The sequence below is a fragment of the Canis aureus genome, chromosome 29, assembly GCF_053574225.1.
Source record: "Canis aureus isolate CA01 chromosome 29, VMU_Caureus_v.1.0, whole genome shotgun sequence".
Classification (NCBI taxonomy): Eukaryota; Metazoa; Chordata; class Mammalia; order Carnivora; family Canidae; genus Canis; species Canis aureus.
This window is the reverse complement of record NC_135639.1, coordinates 6,010,339-6,025,520: the sequence shown is the minus strand read 5'-3', so window position 1 is coordinate 6,025,520 and position 15,182 is coordinate 6,010,339. Positions and strand designations below refer to the sequence as shown.

Here is a 15,182-nt window from a genome sequence, read left to right as displayed (position 1 = left end):
GTCTCTGGTGTAATGGAAAGCAGAGGCCAGGTGTTGGGATTTTTCCGGCACATCTGAGGTCAAGCACGGGCCAGAATGCACCCCCTGGGGGAGGCTGTGAGCCGGTTCTGGCCCCAAGCAGTGGGCAAGGAGGGGGTCTTCCACCCGGGAAGCAGCGTGACCCTGCTGGAAGACTCCCCTGAGTTGGGGGGGGGGGCGGAAGTGGGTCCCAAGTCCGCATTCTGCTCACCTTCGGGTGCATCGGGCATGACTCGGAGAACGCCGGCTCAAACCACAGGACGAGACCCACAGTGGCCGGAAGGGATTCCCCATGTCAACTCCAGGAATGGAAAGTGACTGCATTCGGGCCAAGCGCTGACCCAGTGAGCCCACCAGATGGGCCGCAGAAGGCGAGGGAAAGCACCAGACCAGGGGCAAATGAGCAAAAACGTCCTTAGTAGGACATTTCCATTGTTAATAGCAAACACCTGGGATTCAGAATGAAGCCATCTGCGGCACATTATAATTCATGTTTTTACATGTGACCTCTGACCTCTGCTCCTCCTCCCTGGAAACCAATTAAAGCACAAATGTAATTTCCGAGAATTTTTAATAAAGAGAGATAGCAACTGAGCTCTGGTCGGTACACGGGAGGTCTCTAGACGTTACCAGAAATTAGGCCCCTCACTTCTGTGTGCTGAAGGCTGTTCCCTCCTGAGCCCAGTCTTGAAGGGCAGGGGGCTCAGACCATCAGAGGCTGTGTCTTAGATGAGTTTCTCAGCTTCATTACAAAAAAAATAAAATAAAATAAAATAAAATAAAAATGCCCCTGTCTGCCTGGGGCGCATCAGGGACCGGGCTCTGGCGCCTACAAACAGATCCAGAGGTTAGTAAGGGGACAGTTTGCAGACAGACCTGCACAGATGACGCCAGTTGCTACTGCTGGCTCTGTGAGTGTGTAACAGGGAAGACACTTTTAATCAAACATGATAAAAAAAAAGAAGTAATGCTAGGTACCTCCAAGCTACGCAGCCGGGCCTGAAGTTTGCATGAGTCCCGTTCTTGCCTCACGGAGCTCCTGACTCTGGGGTTGCCATCAGGCAACACAGAACTCGAGAGTGATGAAGGGCTGACCCCTGGCTGCACCCCCAGCCCACACCCCTGCACCCAACGATTGGGAACCACAGGCTCCTCTGCTCAGAGACGCGTGGGGAGGCGTGGAGGAACGGGCCGGGAACCAGAAGCCGTGGGCTGACATCTAGAGTCTGACTCTGACCAGCTGTGGGGCTGCTAGGCTTCCTAAGCCTCAGTTTCCTCCTCTGGAAAACAGAGGTATTTTCCCTTTTCTCTTGGGCACAATTAAATGGGAAAGGAGATATGAAAGTTCTTTGCAGACTGGAAGGTGGTCTGAGAAGTGTACGGGGCCTTACTCTTACCACTACTTTCAGACTTTTGATCCCTCTCCTCCCACTTCAGCTAAATTAAGCAAAGGCTTTCAGGAGAAGCCACTTTGGGCAGGACTCCACTGTTTGAAAGCAAATTGCTCCTGTCACACTGATTTCCAGGTATGTGTGAAAGAGCAATGGACTCAGCCACCTATTTACCTCCCATTTCCCTGGGGTTTCTCAGCTCTTATCATAAAAGACAATGGCCTCAGAATCTTCTCTCCAGAGGTTCAGCCATCACACAAAAGAAGAAAGATGGCCTCGCTCTACATACATCTGATTGTGCTGTGCTCACCTCAATCTATCTGTCCATTATTCCAACCACCATTATCTGTTCATCCACTGACCCATCCTTTCTTTCTTCCATCCATCCATCCATCCATCCATCCATCCATCCTTCCACTCACCATTATCCATTCATCCACCTTTTCTTCCTTCCACCCCTGCATCCCTCCCTCCATCCATCCATCATTCCAGTCACCATTATGCATTCATTCGCCAACTCATCCCTCTAGCCATCCATTCCTTCATTCAAGAAGTACTCATTGCACTTTGCTATGTGCCAGGTACTGTGTTAGGTGCTGGGGATTTAGCAAGAACAAAACACACAGAATTTCCGACCTAGAGGGATTGAAGTGGGATCTGCTGGATATTGTTGGTTGCAGAGAGGCCTAAGTTTCCCCTTGACCTCACATTGTAGCCTCCGTGCCATATGTCCTGGGGAGAGGAGGAAGCCTTGGGGGGGTGTGTGTGTGTGTGATGGGGAGGGAAGCATTGGCTGAATTTCAGCTATAATGTTTTCACACATGTTCTACCACAAATAAAATGCTGGATTAACGAGCAATGACAGGAAATAATTCTCTGCTGTTGTAACACAAGTTGAAGGAAGTTTGCAAAACTAAATGGTTTAAAATTAGGGCAGCTTGCCTCCCAGAAGTTGTCCAGGGACACCGCTGTTTGACGAGAGGGCTTCAGTCCACACAGGAAACCCAAACAAGGCTGGGGTCAGGTCCATGTGGCAAATACACCGGGAGGCTGAATTGCACAGCTCCCCACGACTCATCCTCAGCCTTGATGCGCGGAGCCTGGCTATGGGGAGCTCCCTTGAAGCCTGCAGCTGGAAGCATGGTTTTCTCTGACCATCACCCCAGGAGAGATCCCCTTCTCCTCTTTCTGAGGTTTGGCTGCTGCAAATTTTTATTTGGGGTAATAGGAAGGTGGAAAGGCAGAGGCCTGGCACCTGGCAACTCAGCCTTGTGTCCTGGAGCTTCCCGTTGAGTAGCTTGGAAAATGCTGGCAGTTCATTTAACTTTCTGAGCCCCAGATCTCTTATCTTTAAAATAGGCATAGTCAGACCCACCTCACACGGTTTACTGACGAACTAGGACATTGTAATGCAATCCTCTAGGGTCAAAGTCAAGTTTTCCTATGTGCATTACCCCCCTCCCCCCAAACTGGATATTTAAGAAGCAGTGGCCATGCTGACCCATCTCCCCAGCTTGACCCTCTCTGTTTTCTGTTCAGCATAAGAAAGGAGGACGATTCAACTGTGACCTTGGGCAGTGACTTTTAGTTTCCGAGCTCTGCATTAATTGCAGACAAGCTCCTGTACTTCACAGTGAGCAATATCTAATTACACAGAGAGGGCAAGACCATCCTCCATGGTGGTGCATCCTCTTGAACTCTCTTCCAGAACCTCTCTTGCCAGTTCATTTCCCCTGGATGATAATGTCGGGATGTAGCCAACGAAATTACTCTGGCTGGATAATTAAACGGATTCTGAGCAGCAATGTTTTAATGTTACCAGAGTTCCTCATTTTGTTCCCTCCTTGAAGGGAGATTTCCACTCCCCGCCCCCCTACTCTGAGGAATGAAGTGAAGCCTTTCTTAAACCTTTTGTTGAGAAAAAAAAAATCACCTTTAAATTAAGAGATAATATGGGAAAGCGATTTCCCACAATCCTGTTCTTATAAAATCCTCTATGATAAATGTATTTCATGATCTCAGTTCCTCAGAGTTCAAAGGGGGGAGGGCATGAGTTTTACTTATGTGTATTTTGCACTGTCTTCAAGGATGCAAGTTCTACAAAGAGTGTGGACTTCCCTAGTACATCAGATTTCTATCAATTCCTAACCATGTCCCAAAGCCCAGGGAATCTTCCATTGAACCGTTCACTTTAGTTCCTTGAAACACAATTTCAGAGAGAGGGCTCCTCAAACGGACATCCAGCTTTCCGGTAATGGGAGCTAACCCATTACCTAACCTCACTCAGTTCCTCAGGGTTCAGGCTGGCCCCACTTCTAGCTCATTTTCCCTGCCCGCCACCCCTTCCAACTTTTGGCTCCTCGTTCGCGATGAATTGTCGTTGTCGTTGTTTTTAAGCGTGAAATGGTACTATGGTTAGGTCCAAAAAACGTCTCCTAACCTTGCAGAGGCATACACTTCGAGGGGAGACGCTATGACATCCAGGGCCTTGTCGATAGACTAGGCTGCAGAGAGCTGCATGGCCCCCCAATACCTCCCCGGTCGGAGTCCTGAGGTTCCTACATGTCATCAGCAGTTTACTTGGCTGTTGCTCCACCACAGTGTGAGTTCCCAGAACCTTCTTCCCTTCTGTGTGTGTGTGTGTGTGTGTGTGTGCCCCCACCCTGCTCCCTGGGACCTGGCACATTGGGGCACAGCGACTGCTCGCTGAGTAAACGAGTGGCTTCGCCACAGTTGGTTGCCTGACCCGATTTCCTGCAGCGGGCCGGTCCTGAGTCAGAGGCAGGCCTGATGTCTTCCTGGTTTTCATCAGGGAAGGTTGGACCTGGGTGGAGGCCATCCAGATGTGCTCCACATCCAGAGTGCTGTGTAGCCAGTAGGTATGCAACGACTGTTTCCTGAACTGAATTAAATGGAACTGAATGAGCCAATTAAACAAACTTCTGAGGACGCAGAATGGCAGTGCTTTCTGCTTAAACACGGTTATTTGATCCCGTTGTAAAGGTTATTCCTGAAACGTCCAACCTCAGCTAAACGTAAATTATTTACACCACTGGAGAGCAAGGGGTCACCCTCATTTGATTTCCCAGCCGACGTTATCCTCGGCACGCAACACGCTGCTCTCCGCTGGCAGCCAGGGAGCACATTCTTTGCTCAGGAGCCGCTTGCCAGTCTGGACTGAACAAAACCCAAACAGCTCCAAACCCCTAATCCGAGCATCAGCATGAAAACTATGCAGTGATTCCTTTCAGATACACACATACACGTGTATACACACACACACACACACACACACACACAGTGTGAAAGGGGTCTTCCACGGCATTTTGAAGTTGAGTCCTTGAAGGCTGCTCATTGTAGGAAAAGCAAAGTGAAATCCTAAGCAGAACAGCAGTTTGTACATCAAGTATGCAAGCTGGGAGAGGCGAGAGTGTGGGGTGTGTGTGTGAGGCACCACCTAGTGCGCTGATGCAGGACCCTTCTCATTGCATTCCAAATGCCTATTAATTACATGAAAATAAAACTAGAATTTATAGCCTATCGCTTTGACTTATTATTATTATTTTTTACAAGAAGCACACCCTGCCTTTTTAAAGTAGACACAAAGCCCTTAATTTGGGAAGCTATAATAGCTCAGATGCTGGTGATCTTAGAAGTGAAGGAATCTGAAAAGGTAAGTCAGATCATATTACTGCCCTGCCTAAAACCCTCTGACGACTTCTCACTGCTCTGGGGACAAAACCACGTTCCTACCTGGTGGACTAGGCTTTGCTTGCTCTGGCTCCCCTCCACCCCCTTTCTCTCCGGCAGCACCAGCTCCCTGTGCCGCCAGGCCTGGCCCCATCCTGACCCAGCCCCGACAAACCCTGGCCTCAGGTCAGCACAGCCACGTCCCCTCTGCCCAAGCGCACGGCCTCCCCGCATCCCTGCAGCCTCTCCATCCCGCTCTCCCTTCCGGTCTCCACCTAGACGTCACCTCCAGGACAGCTCTTCCCTGAGCCCCTAACTGAAGTGGGGGCCCTAGCCCATGTGTTTCCTTTCCACCCTCTTCCCTTCAAAGCACTCCTCTTCACCTGCGATTTTCAGTTTATTGTTTTTCAAGTCTATCTTCCCCAAGAGAGTGCAAGTCCCACGAGGCAAGAAGAGTGTCTGCCCCGTTCATGGCTGTCACCCCGACGCCCATCAGAGCACATGAAACGTCGCAGCAGCCCGGTTAGCGTGTGTCCCACACTCACCCACGTTCCCCCCTACGAGAGGCTCCGACTCTTTCTAACACAAAACTTCCCGCACGAAATAAAGGAAGCTCTGAGTAATTTCTGAATGCCAATACTGCTTTTTTTTTTGGGTCCACTCTGGGAAGTGACATTTACAATTATGCTAAATATTCTTTTCCAAATGTGTTCAAACTGCTCACGTTTTTTTACTCCCATAAATGTGGCATTTATGTCCTCAACCCTTTCAGCCCAAAGGCTCCAAGAAGCTCATTAACGGGGGGACTCCATTGAGTTTAAACTCCCACACGAATCCCCAGATACTGCTTTTGCCAAAGAGTAATTTCCAAGGCAGGTCTTAATGTTAACTATCCAAAGACATAAAACACATGCTCGCACACACTCCAGGTCTTGCGGTAATTAATGGTACGACCTGTAAGGAACCCCCTCCGACCATTCCTGTAAGCTTCAGCTGAAGTCGTGACACCGTGTTTAACAGGCCTGCACACTAGCTCGGTTCTCCCGGGGCTCTGAGTCCCATTTGTCAATGATGGCAGTTGGGGAATGTTTCGGAGCTAGGATTCTGGAATGTCTTGATAAAGAATAAACAAGGTAATACTGAACCATCTGCAATGCTTGGTTCTTTTTGATTCAGGGAGACCTGAATATCATGACAGCAGTCACGGATTCATCTCTTTCTGAGTCACTTTTGAGGTTAAGACTTGAAGGACATCTTGAACGTCTGCTGCTCATGCCTGAATCAGTCGTAGAGAGGAAGTAGGGAGGAAGGTTGATGTTTGGTCATGGGCCAGGTTACAACGAGCCATTCACACAGAGACTGTGGGTGCATTGCTGAATGACTGCTATGTGGCCCTGGAAGTGTTTTCCAGCATATTCGAGCAGGGATCCTGGAAGAGGCCCTCAACAATGTAGGCCGCGTGAGCTAAATAATAACAGTCATCCTGCTGCTGTGTATTTGTGGAGTGATTTACAATTTACAAAGACATGTGATCTCATTTAATCCACTCTGCTGCTCTCGAGGGGGGACCTTATGGGGTAAGAGAGTGACCATGTTGGGATAACGCTGCAGATGAAAAGCCGCCTGGAAGTTCTACAATGGGTGATGGATGGCGGAGGGTGGCTGGGCGGCCTGACCTCCCCCTCACTGTGGGCTTTTGGGATTAATTCACCCACTTGCTTAGGAAGTTTCTTTCCATCTGAGAAAATTAAAAACACCACTCTCTGGACAGGAATGTGGGATCATAAATGAGAACCAAATAGAAAAGATTTACACAAAAGAACAAGCTCAGCAAAAGAGAAAACTTAGAAATTGCTAATAAGGTATAAATCAAGGAAAGGCTATTAGCAAACCCCCGGTAAGGGAAAAACAAAACAAAACAGAAAAACCCCAAAAAACCTTTGAAATGATTTGCTGAGCTCTTAACAATATCACTTCTACTTATGATTTTCAAATATCTCCAGGGTAATTTGGCTTATATCCTTAAACACTGCCATGAAGACTTCCCAATTTGAAAGGCTTCACACAAAATTATGGGGAGTATCAGAAAGTAGGTCTTGCTATTGTGCCCCCAGAATCACATAATTCTTAGAGCTGTAGGGTCTTCATAATAATCTGTGCATTCCTCACAACAATAAGCACAGGAGTCAAAAAATTTTGTTTACTATGTGAACAAATAAGTAGGAAGGATGGGTGGATGTGTAGATGATCTGATGAAAAGATGGATGGATGGATGGATGGATGGATGGATGGATGAGTGGAACAAACAATGAATAAATAGATGGAGAGGTGGAGAGAATGAATATGAATAGATGGATGGACAGATGGATGGACAGATGGATGGAAGGAGGGAAGGTAAAAGACTAACTCACTCATTTTCTTGATGAAGGAGAGTTGACTAGAGAGGTTACTCCTTCGTCTGCATTACCCAAAACCACTGGTATTAGAATAGGGGCTCCCAGGTCTCTTCAGTCCTACCCTAGGGTTCCCAGTCTAGATTTACCTCTCTCCCGTTTGCCAATTTTATCAAGAGTTCCAAGACATAAACAATATTAGTCATCAGGAACCACTTCCAGAGGTATGTAGGCTGGTGTGTTTGTGTCTATTTGATAATCAGGGAAATTAAGCAAACAGTGAATTTTCTGTAGCCACTTTGAGTTCATCAGGAACGAGAAGGCATGAAAACCACTCAGGTGTGTGTTCACTTCCTACCAACCCCATTGTCTGAGATCCACACAGCATGTTGGCCAGTGACGCTGGGCTCTGTCTGGGTTGGTAGGATATTGGAAAAAGAAGGCACCTACAGGCCCCTGGCTCAACCTTACACCCTAAGAAGGAATTCTTTCCCTCAAATACCCCCAAGTAGTTATCTTGCCTCTGTCTGGACAGTTTAAATGACAAGGAGCACACACTTGCCTCCCTTTGGGGAACTCCCTGGTTAGTATCTAGGGTTTTATAACATTTCACTTCCTGTTGGTGTTGCCCTAAGATACTCTCACTTGGGGCTCAGGTTCTTGGCTTCAGTTATCATAGATTCAGAGAAAATCCCTCTACTAGGTCTTGATAACTCTCTTGAACTGTGCTTAAGATAGAACCAGGGGCAGAAAAGAGGCACTCCGAAGGTTCTGTGCTAACAGAACAAGTGGCGATAAAGAGAAACAGTCACTTGCTAATAAGGTAACAACGAGGTGCCTCACCAATACCTCTCAGGCATGACAACATCCATGACATGAGCTGTGCTGTTCTGCTCAGTCTTTGTTTCAGGGGCAATGTGATGCCCTAGGAGCCGTTTGAGAGAAGACCCCGAAAGCTATTGCTTGCAAAAGCATAACTGCCTTCTGTAACAATCCATCCCTTTACATCTCTAGCAGGTGTCCCCCCCCTGCCACCAGAACTGGCCCCTTGTCAGCACGTCTTCATAGAGGCCAATCTTTGGGCTGCCAGCCAGTGCTTGCTCCCTGCTCCAGCATTTCCTTCCAGCAAACCTAGAGAGCAGCCCTCACCTGGGAAGTGCCATGAAGATAAGTGTTGGGAAGGTTCTCAGGTATAAAAAGGAAGACTAACAAGTGTGCGTTCTGCTTTCCTAATGAAAATCTCCCATTAGCACGGTGCTCTGGTTTGGGACAGGCCCTTGGGGGCATCAGGATCTCATCAGAATCTGTACTCAATCACCTCATGTGGCATCTCTTTCCACCTCATTTGAATGCTCCCTTAATGAAACTGTCTTCCTTCTCCCCTGGGGAACCAAGTCTAGAGTCTCAGTAAAGGCATTCCATAAGGAAGGACAGTGTGACTTATTGAAACAGAAAAGTCCCTTCATTTAAACCTCTCAGATCTGATAGAGTGATTTATCAGAGGTACGAATGCTCTGGACTCCACATATTGACGCACTTGAGATACACCTACGGGTCAGCCCCGAGGGAAGCAGCACTCCCCAACCAGCATCCTCTGAAGGCCATGCAGCCCATCGAACCCTGCCCTCTTTGCCCAGTGAGTTTTCCCGGCCCTGGCCTGGTGGGGGCACTGGAGCTGTAGGCTCAAATAGAAAACAGGTGCTCAGATTGTAGGATGATTTGCAATTTCGAAACAAAGACAGTGTCCACCGCTCCCCTCACCACTTCTCAGGGAAGAGGGTCAGTCCTCATGCCCTGTGGCACTGCAGTCTGGTTCCCCATGACCCACCTTTTGGACCAGTGCAGTCCACTTTTGCTACTTCCTTCTGGAAGTTTCCATGGGTGTTCTGGCCAGAAAACCAGGGAGATTTCTGCTTAGCAGTTTCCCAGTATGCAATTCAACCTGAGGCAACTCTCAAAGTGGCTGGGATTGTTGATACTTGCCCGGTTGAAGGGTTCATGATGCAGCCTCCTTTGTCGGCAGCTACGCTGCAGCCACAGCCTCTCTCCAGTGTGTCATGGTTCATCCCAAAGTTGTGGCCCAGCTCATGTGCCAGGGTCACGGCTGCACCAAGGGGACTGTCTGAATGGTCCTCAAAGCAAACACAAGAGCACAATGTATAGTTTACATCTCTTTGGCTTGTCCTCGGTCTACCTTTCTCCCCCACCATTGAGTTTTGGTTAACATTTGACTGAATCCAATCCCCTATAAGGAATAAATATAGAGCCCTATTATTTAGTTCAGACTTCAATAAAAGATGTGACTTATTTTATTAAGCCTGTTCAGGGTTCCTTCTGCAGAGGAATGCATACTTCATCAACACATGTAGCACTCCTTATGTCTTTGCGTGAAATGCTCAAAGCAATCATCTCCATTCTGTTTCCTGCAGTCTCTTACAAAACATCTTTCTTGGGGCGTCTGGGTGGCTCAAAAAAAAAGTGTCATTTTATCCTTGATTGAGATGAGGCTGATGAACAGTTAGTAGGGGGAAGCATACTTCGTGACATTCTAAATAAGACCTGAGCAGGCGCTACTGAGCATGCCCCTCCTGTCACCTTGGGAGAGAAGGATACTTGGAAAATTCACAATAATTCACAAAAAAAACTAGCCACATTGAGTAATCTGTTTGAAGACGACTGAATGAAGATCGTAATCCGGTTAGTCCTCACTCTTGCTGGCTCCTTGTTTCGTCAGGTAGATTTTGGAGATGGGTAGAAGCACCCTGACTCTCTGTTGCTGCTGGGGGTTTGCTCAACCCTTTGATGGGTTTTGGAAGGCGGTCTCTCCATTCGGCGAGCATTGCGTGGCCACCCCTAACTTAAGTGTGTGGATGGTTTGGCTAAAGAAATATTAGAAATTACTGTTACAATATTATTACTAAATTATTAAATACTAATTATTAAACTATTGTTACTTAACTTTAACAAACTAAAATTGGTTAATTACTAAAGGTGATTTGCAGAAATTGTGCCCATCTATGTTCTTTTTTTTTTTTTTTTTTCTTTTTGGTTTCAGGGGTAGAACTTAGTGACTCATCACTTACATGTAACACCCAGTGCTCATTACATTAAGTGCCCTCCTTAATGCCCATCACCTGCTTAGTTTTCCCCCCCACCTACCTCCCTTCTGGCAACCCTCTGTTTCCTATAGTCGAGACTCTCTGTTTTTAACTTATTTTATTTTTCCTTCCTTTCTCCTTTGTTCATCTGCTTTATTTCTTAAATCTCACATATGAGTGAAATCACATGGTATTTGCCTTTCTCTGACTGACTTATTTCACTTAGTATAATACACTCTAGTTCCATCTATATCATTGCAAATGACAAGATTTCGTTCTTTTTGATGGCTGAGTAATATGCCACTGTATATGCACACCCCTTCTTCTTTACCCACTCATCAGTTGATGGACATTTGGGCTCTTTCTTTTCCAACTATCTGTTGATAGTTCTGCTGTAAACATTGGGGTGCATATGCCCTTTGAATCACTATTTTTGCATCCTTTGGATAAGTACCTAGCAGTGAATTGCTGGTCATAGGGTAGTTCTATTTTTAACTTTTTGAGAAACCTCCATACTGTTTTCAGAGTGAACTATACCAGTTTGCATTCTCACCCATAGTATAAGAGGGCTCCCCTTTCCCTGCATCCTAGCCAACATCTGTTGTTTCCTGTGTTGTTAATTTTAGCCATTCTGACAGGTGTGAGGAGGTATCTCATTGTGCTTTTGATTTGTATTTTCCTGATGAGTGATGCTGAGCATTTTTCTTCATGTGTCTATTAGCTATCTCTATGTCTTCTTTGGAGAAATGTCTGTTCAATGTCTGCTGACTAAATTATTTATTTTGGGGGCATTGAGTTTGATAAGTTCTTAATAGATTTTGGATAGTAGCTCTTTATTTGATATGTTATTTGCAAATGTCTAGGTTGTCTTTTGTTGAGTGTTTCCTTCACTGTGCAGAATCTTTTTTATCTTGATGAAGTTCCAATAGTTCATTTTTGCTTTTGTTTCCCTTGACTCTGGAGACGTGTCAAGTAAGAAACTGCTATGGCTGAGGTCAAAGAGGTTGCTGCCTGTATTCTTCTCTAGGATTTTGATGGTTTCCTACCTCACATTTAGGTCTTTCATCCATCTTAAGTTTATTTTTGTGTATGGTATAAGAAAGTGGTCCAGTTTCATTCTTCTGCATGTGGCTGTCCAGTTTTCCCAACACCATTTGTTGAAAAGACTATCTTTTTTTTCCGTTGGATATTCTTTCCTGCTTTGTCAAAGAGTTGTGGCCATTGGTCGTATTTCTGAAAAGGCCTGTCCACCACAGAACAATGAAGGTATCTTATTCGTATCTTATTCAAATGTTGCTCTCTGTTACCCAGGAAAGAGATAAGAAGTTTTCCAAGAAACTTTCAGGAAACAGTGACACTAGGTTTTGGAGAAAGCATCGTTCCTAACATAGATAATCTTTGTGGGGCCCCTTATAAAGCTATGTTCATAAAAGGCCATATAGGTTGTTGCTTGTTACAGCTGAGCTGCCTCTCTCCCTAGCCCTGAGTCTCAGAAGAGAACAGCACATCAAGGGACCAAGTTATTCTTAGAATAGATGAAATTCCTAATAAATTACTTTGTTTAGATTTTATAGTTTCCTGTTGTAGGAAGCTTCACAAACATGTTTCAGGAAATCAATTTTCAAGAATAACACAGGTTGGCAAAGAGAATGTAGCCAACCTAAGAATGTGGAGGGCTGAATTTAGCATGCTTTGGCACAAAATTCAAGGACTTCATCCTTTCAAAATTATTTTTTATTTGATTTTTTTGTATCACTGAATATCTTAGGTTTGTTTTTAACTGCCAAATTGTTTTACATTCCTTCATGGATAGGTGATTATGAACAGAATGTCTCTCAAGAGACTCTGACAAACAGTTTATATTTGTAATAAGAAAAAAACAACACCCTACTTCTTTATTTATGGCATTATCCCCAAACCAAGGCTGTTCTGGTCCAGTTAAGATACAAGGGGATGGCTTTACATTTCTAAATCAAAGATTTGCTCTATCTTAGAAAAAAAGAGAACTGTAGCAGAACGCATCTTTTCAATTTGATTGGGATTCCTGCTTCCTTGGCTACAAGATTTCCTTCCTCATAGACTTGTGATTCCTTGAATGGGGCTGGTCACATGGAACACCCATGAATTTAATTTTAGAGACATAATAGGAGAAAGTTTGTCTAGAAGTTTTAGGTCTGATCAAGATATTGATCTCACTTATCTCATGAATTTTATAGTATTAAAGGGGCCGTAGATTTTTGTCCCCCTGATGCTTCTCTCATATGTGGAGTAGACAAAGGATGTGTCTAACCGCTGCCAAGTTGGTGAAACATATTTCCCGTTGATTAACTTTGGTCTTGACTTGATTACCATTGTAGTACACACATGTGCTTATACTTCCCACATTCATTTTCATCCATTAAAAAAATTAGGCTTTGCTGTGTGCTTTTAAAGAAGGAATCTTGATTAAGTGCTTGTATGGAAACAGAATGAGGGATACGAACTGAAGAAAGCCACTTAATATGATCAGAATGGTTATAAAAATGTTTAAACACTCCAAACAGCAGAACCTGCCATGCTTATGAAGAATTCAGCTTCAGCTCTAAAAAATATTTACACCCATTTTAAGTGGCAAAGTCAGTAGCAACTGACCATGGAACCGTGAAACAGAAAATTATTCCCTCTTAAAATTTTACAGGCTGCTCTGTAAAAATACAGTCGGGATCTGACTTGAAATTAACCTGGCACCAACAAAAACCAATCTTTCCAATGACTTCCATGGTGGGGATCACATAAAGGGCTTGTAGGTTCAAAGAAAACCAGAGGGCAGCTCATTCAAGCCAGAAATCCAGGGTGGGTGCAATCCTGCCAGACGGCCTCTCTAGCTTGCATGTTTGGTGCATGTTTATATGAATTACCAATACTTATCAGAAAAGAGGAAAACATTCGTTGTGTGTATTCATTACGAAGATTGGGTCGGGCCGTATGTGGAGGGAAAATAATAGTCAGCAGAATGTTACTCCTTCTGCTCCTTCATACAATGGAGTATTCAGAAATGTTCTGTTTGAAAAAAAATGTGGAGGAAATCATGGTTTCTTAGAAGGGCAAGTTTCTATTTGTTTAATGGAGATGTCAGAGTGGTCTCTGAGAATACTCCCTGAAGGGCTGGTGCAAAGGGGACACTACATTTTCAGAGCAGGGATGGTGCCAGCATGAGGTGACATCTTTTCTTTAATTAACTGATGGAATGGAATAGGTGTCCCCCGTTGGGCAGTATATCAAAGCTATTTCTCTCTCAAATTCATAAGAAATAATCCCAAATATTCTTTCTGGCTTGTTCCCTTTTACAAACATATAGAGCCCATATATGACAAAATTATCCTCATAAAGCAATAAACCTAGGTATTGGCCTTCTAAGATTAATGTTATTATGAAGACAAGTTGGATATTGGCTAGGAGGTAGATCAAGCGTTTGCAGTGGTAAATAGTTAAGGACCTCAGACTTCTGGCTATTGGGCCCGGAGGCAGAAGCATCAGAAAATTATTCTGGTAGTAACGTTTGATGAGACCATAGCCCTCTGAGAAACAGAGTGATGAGGACAATCCCAGTGCCCTGGTTCATCCCAATGCCAGGGGGGAGTCTGGGATTGGAATGCTTTGACCAAATCCCAGCTGAAATTTTTTCTCCATAAAAAGGGCAGATGGGTTTTCACTGAGTTATTTTTATACACTCACCTTACCTGTGTATGACTTGAAGTAGTTTTTTTTTTAATAAACAGTCCCCAAAATATTATGGGATATATAAGACCATAAATAGAGCTAGATAAAGGTAGAATTACATCCAAGAAGCATGAAAGAAAATGGTCTAATTTTACAAAGTCCAATAAAAGTAGAGCTGCCCTGAGAAATCAAGGGAAATGGGAGGAACATTGCCATCAGCTCCTTGGTGCTTTTTTAAATTTTTTTTTAAATTTTTAAAGATTTATTTGAGAGAGAGAGAGAGAAAGTGAGCACATGAGTAGGGAGGATGGCAGGCAGAGGAAGAGGGAGAAGCAGACTCCTTGCTAAGCAGAGAGCCTGATGAGGGGCTCGATCCCAGGACCCTGGGATCACAATCTGAGCTGAAGGCAGATGGTTCACCAACTCAGCCACCCAGGCACCCTAGCTCCTTGGTGCTCTTGACTTACCATGACGATTCCTCCCGACTGCTCTGCAGTGCACATGCTCATGATTGGTGCCATGCCAATGGTCGTCCCTTGGAAATAAACCCCACTGGGAAATTAAACAAAAAACTGTCTTAAATTAATACAGAATGAGGACATTTCCTAACATTTGAAATTATTTTGGCCATTCCGGCATTCCAAAGAGAAGAGCAAGAGCAACATGCAAAAATGAAGAGCCACGTGAGGGTGTGTTTACAGGTGATTTGTATCCTCAGTTCCTTTAAATATATGTTTTGTATTTGTGGTCCCACAATCTTCTCAGATTTTTGTTTGCAAGACTCAGACCATGACCAGTCATGACCTTTGTACCTATACGTTGTATCCTGCCTATTTCCTATGGATCAGAGGGAGCTGTTCCTTTGAAACAACATCTGCTGATGGAAGTGCTGA

General features: G+C 44.9%; 1 protein-coding gene across 1 annotated transcript in view; it reads right to left on the bottom strand.

Moving 5' to 3' along the window:
• Window positions 1-15,182, bottom strand: part of ADAM12 (ADAM metallopeptidase domain 12) — a 331,885-nt gene that overhangs the window by 65,352 nt on the left and 251,351 nt on the right. Inside the window, exons 10-11 of the mRNA XM_077877237.1 lie at window positions 14,757-14,841; window positions 9,476-9,624 (exon numbers count right to left, since the gene is read on the bottom strand). Coding sequence (XP_077733363.1) covers window positions 9,476-9,624; window positions 14,757-14,841 — 234 coding nt within the window. The remainder of the gene's footprint in view (window positions 1-9,475; window positions 9,625-14,756; window positions 14,842-15,182) is intronic.